Raw genomic sequence first — 3,017 nt, 5'->3', positions numbered from 1 at the left:
AAGTCTAGGGTAAACGCAGAACAATGATGATTGAAATGACTTTGTTCGGAGTTGATGAATTTCATCTAAAGCAGTTATGAGTTTGAACGGTTTTACATAATAAATCATTATGGTTGTTTAAAATTGTGATCTGGCGCACAAGAATGTAAAGTTGCATTCAATGTCATATGAATCCTTTGTTCCTTTCGAAAATTTCACTTTGGAAATTAAGTTTCAGGAAGCTAATGTATGAACGTTTTCAAAAACTATCTTTGAAACAGATTTATATAAAATTCAAATAATTGTCGATGTATTGTTTGCTTCATCTTCTTTGTCTCAGAAATTGAATACATTTTACATTTAGGGTATTTCTAATAAAGAGAAAACAAAATATAGCGCTTGAAGCAATGTTAGTTGCCAAACGTCGCCACTTGTGAAGCTATAAAAGTTTTCGGCACAGCGACCAAGGTTCAGTTCGAGTACGTACAAGCTAAAGTAAGGAGGTGTGTAAACAAAGCTCCAGTGGTTTCTTTGTTGAACATCGGAAAGGCCTGTAAGAAATCAGGAGAACATTCACAATGGTTGACACACAAATAATGGCCACTGGATTAAATTTCTCTGGAATCGGGGACATATTAGGTCCTCTACAAGTCTCTGAAGGTAAGCCGATTTTTATTACTATGTATTCAAACCTTCGCGTTTTGAAATCAGCTGGAGAAGTGACTACTGAAGTGTTCAGACCGGCTGCACTCACTGTTGCTAGGCGAGCTAAGAGCCCGAGTGCACCCCCTGCCGGGAAGTGCTGCTGTTGCGCTTGCGGCTGTGCAATTAACTTTCACTATTTTGTTTTGTTTATTATTAACTTTCAATTCAAACGTTCCTCAAGATCAGGATTGATTTTCTTGACATTTCGATTGTTGTCTACTATGTCTAGAGTCGTCACTCGTCAGTCTTCATTCTAGTTTTTGTCGCCTCTTTGAGTAATTCAGTTGACCTAGAAAATTTGCATAACGATTCTATTTCAATTTTTTTAACCAGTCATTCAAGTCATTACATTATTGTTGCCATTTCAAACACTTGCTATGATCACCAAATGTTTTTGGACCTCGGAACTGTAACATCGAAAACATATGGTTGAGTGAAAATTCTTCCACTTCTATATTCTGTTGATATTGTATATTGAAATTTTCATTTCTTTGGTATTGGTGCATTTAAAAGGTATGTTTCCATGTGAAATTCTACTTTGTTTCTTATTAAGTCACAGCACATTTTCACTTTTCCAGTGTTGCATTATGCATATGTTGGTAAAACGCTCGAAAATGACGGCGACACGCATTAAATGTTCAGTAGTCAGTACAAAGAAAATTTGTTGGGGATAATAGTTACCCATGTATTATTCCACAGGCCGCAATTTATGTTCTACCTGACTATATTTATAATTAGAAAATGAATGTTTTTTTTTGTTGCGACTATTGTATTTTGTTACGACTATTGTACTAACGAACATGTTTTTGTTGACAGATAAAACCATGTACACATCAGGAGATTGCCAAGAAAGCCCGCCTTCAGACTACTGCCAGATCACGAAGAGTTGCGTTTTGAATCTCCTGGAGGAAGGTATAGCGCCGGCCGACCAGCACCTACTGTTGCCGCCCGGCTTATTAGACGACGTAACCAACGCCATCTGGAAGATGGCTGTTGATGAGCCTTGCGGGTTCAGGTAAGCTTACTCATTGTATTTATTTCATCGTGTATAAGGAGTAAATAGTATATTTTGACAGATGAAAACTGGGAAGTATTAGTTGCTTGGAATCTTGTTTTGATATCGCCTATCGCCAAGGAGTACTTCAGCGACTTGGTCCTTACATTGAAAATATTTTCAGATTTATATCGCTTAAGAATTGCTTCCCAGGAATAATCTTTCATGATATAGTTGAAATTTATACTGCTAGAATGATGCTTCCCTTAGTTTATTGCTCCTTATCTTTCGTATAAATCTTGGCGAGATCACCAAAATAATGTTTACTATTGTTAATGAATATGATTTGATTTCAATGGCCGTTTAAGTTTTAATTGAGACTGTTTTCCTTGCAGGGGTTGCGTGTTGAACATAGTGCTCTGCAATGATGCCTCAGACAGCGAGCCTAAGAAGAGGCGTTCTCTACTGCACTTGAAAAACAACATACTTGTTACCCACAAAATCACCATCCTTCTGTATCCGGACACTAGTTCATGGTTCTCCAAAATGGCTCGCCTGTTCCGGGCGAAGAACACAGTAGTCGCATCCCATTTCTCGTCAGAAATATCTCGGATGTGTTCCTTCGATTATTAGATTCCATGCAGCAATCGCGCAGTTTTTCAAATATCTTAATGTAATGAAAAGCTGTCATTGTATTGTGTGATAATTTTATTTTCTGCAGCAATACTTTAAGTTGTAGAGTTTGCGTTGGAAATCTTTCTGAAGTTTTCCTTTCATTTTGATCTCATTTCTGTTATCTACTGGTCAAGTGATTGTTTTCTCGTGACCATGTTTTCTCGATTGTTTACGGCACTGTGATAGCTAGCGAATCTTTGGTTCTAGTCGGAGCTTCTTTTTGTGAACTACTGTGTTGAATGTTCGACTGTCATTTGCGAGTCTTACGTGTCCGTAGCACAAACCTAGTTTAGTGACATAAGTCTTTCAGTAGCTCTTAAGGTATATTTTGGCAGGAATTTTTATATGCCATCTCTTCCAAGTTGAGAGGCTTCTGTAATCGTCGGACCCGTCCTTGTAAGAGGAAATATTTTACTCAAGTATAAGAAAAACCTATGACTACTTAGTTTCACTTCAATCCTTGAATATTGCTTTATTGGTAACGCTTCGGCTTTTGATAGCGATGCTGGAATTTGCTGCAGTAAGTGAACTTGGCTTCAAATACCTATCATACCATATTCACGGTGACATGGGGCAATGTGTGACGGAAGTTTTGTTGAGAAAGAAAAAACAAACATTGAAGGTGAGAAAATTTTTGCACCAATTTAAAAAAAATTAGCCATTT

The 3,017-nt window shown here is 37.4% G+C and overlaps 1 protein-coding gene across 1 annotated transcript; it reads left to right on the top strand.

Annotated features, from left to right (window-relative positions):
* Positions 1-437: 437 nt before the first annotated feature.
* Positions 438-2,791, top strand: LOC108671299. Its single transcript, XM_018158808.2, has 3 exons — positions 438-639; positions 1,501-1,699; positions 2,074-2,791. Exons 1-3 carry the CDS (start codon positions 558-560, stop codon positions 2,309-2,311), a joined length of 519 nt encoding a protein of 172 aa, XP_018014297.1. The 5' UTR covers positions 438-557; the 3' UTR covers positions 2,312-2,791.
* The last annotated feature ends 226 nt before the right edge of the window (positions 2,792-3,017 follow it).

The sequence above is a fragment of the Hyalella azteca genome, unplaced genomic scaffold (genome assembly GCF_000764305.2).
Source record: "Hyalella azteca isolate HAZT.00-mixed unplaced genomic scaffold, Hazt_2.0.2 contig2483, whole genome shotgun sequence".
Lineage (NCBI taxonomy): Eukaryota > Metazoa > Arthropoda > Malacostraca > Amphipoda > Hyalellidae > Hyalella > Hyalella azteca.
The sequence above is the reverse complement of the archived record's forward strand: the minus strand, read 5'-3'. Positions and strand labels throughout refer to the sequence as shown.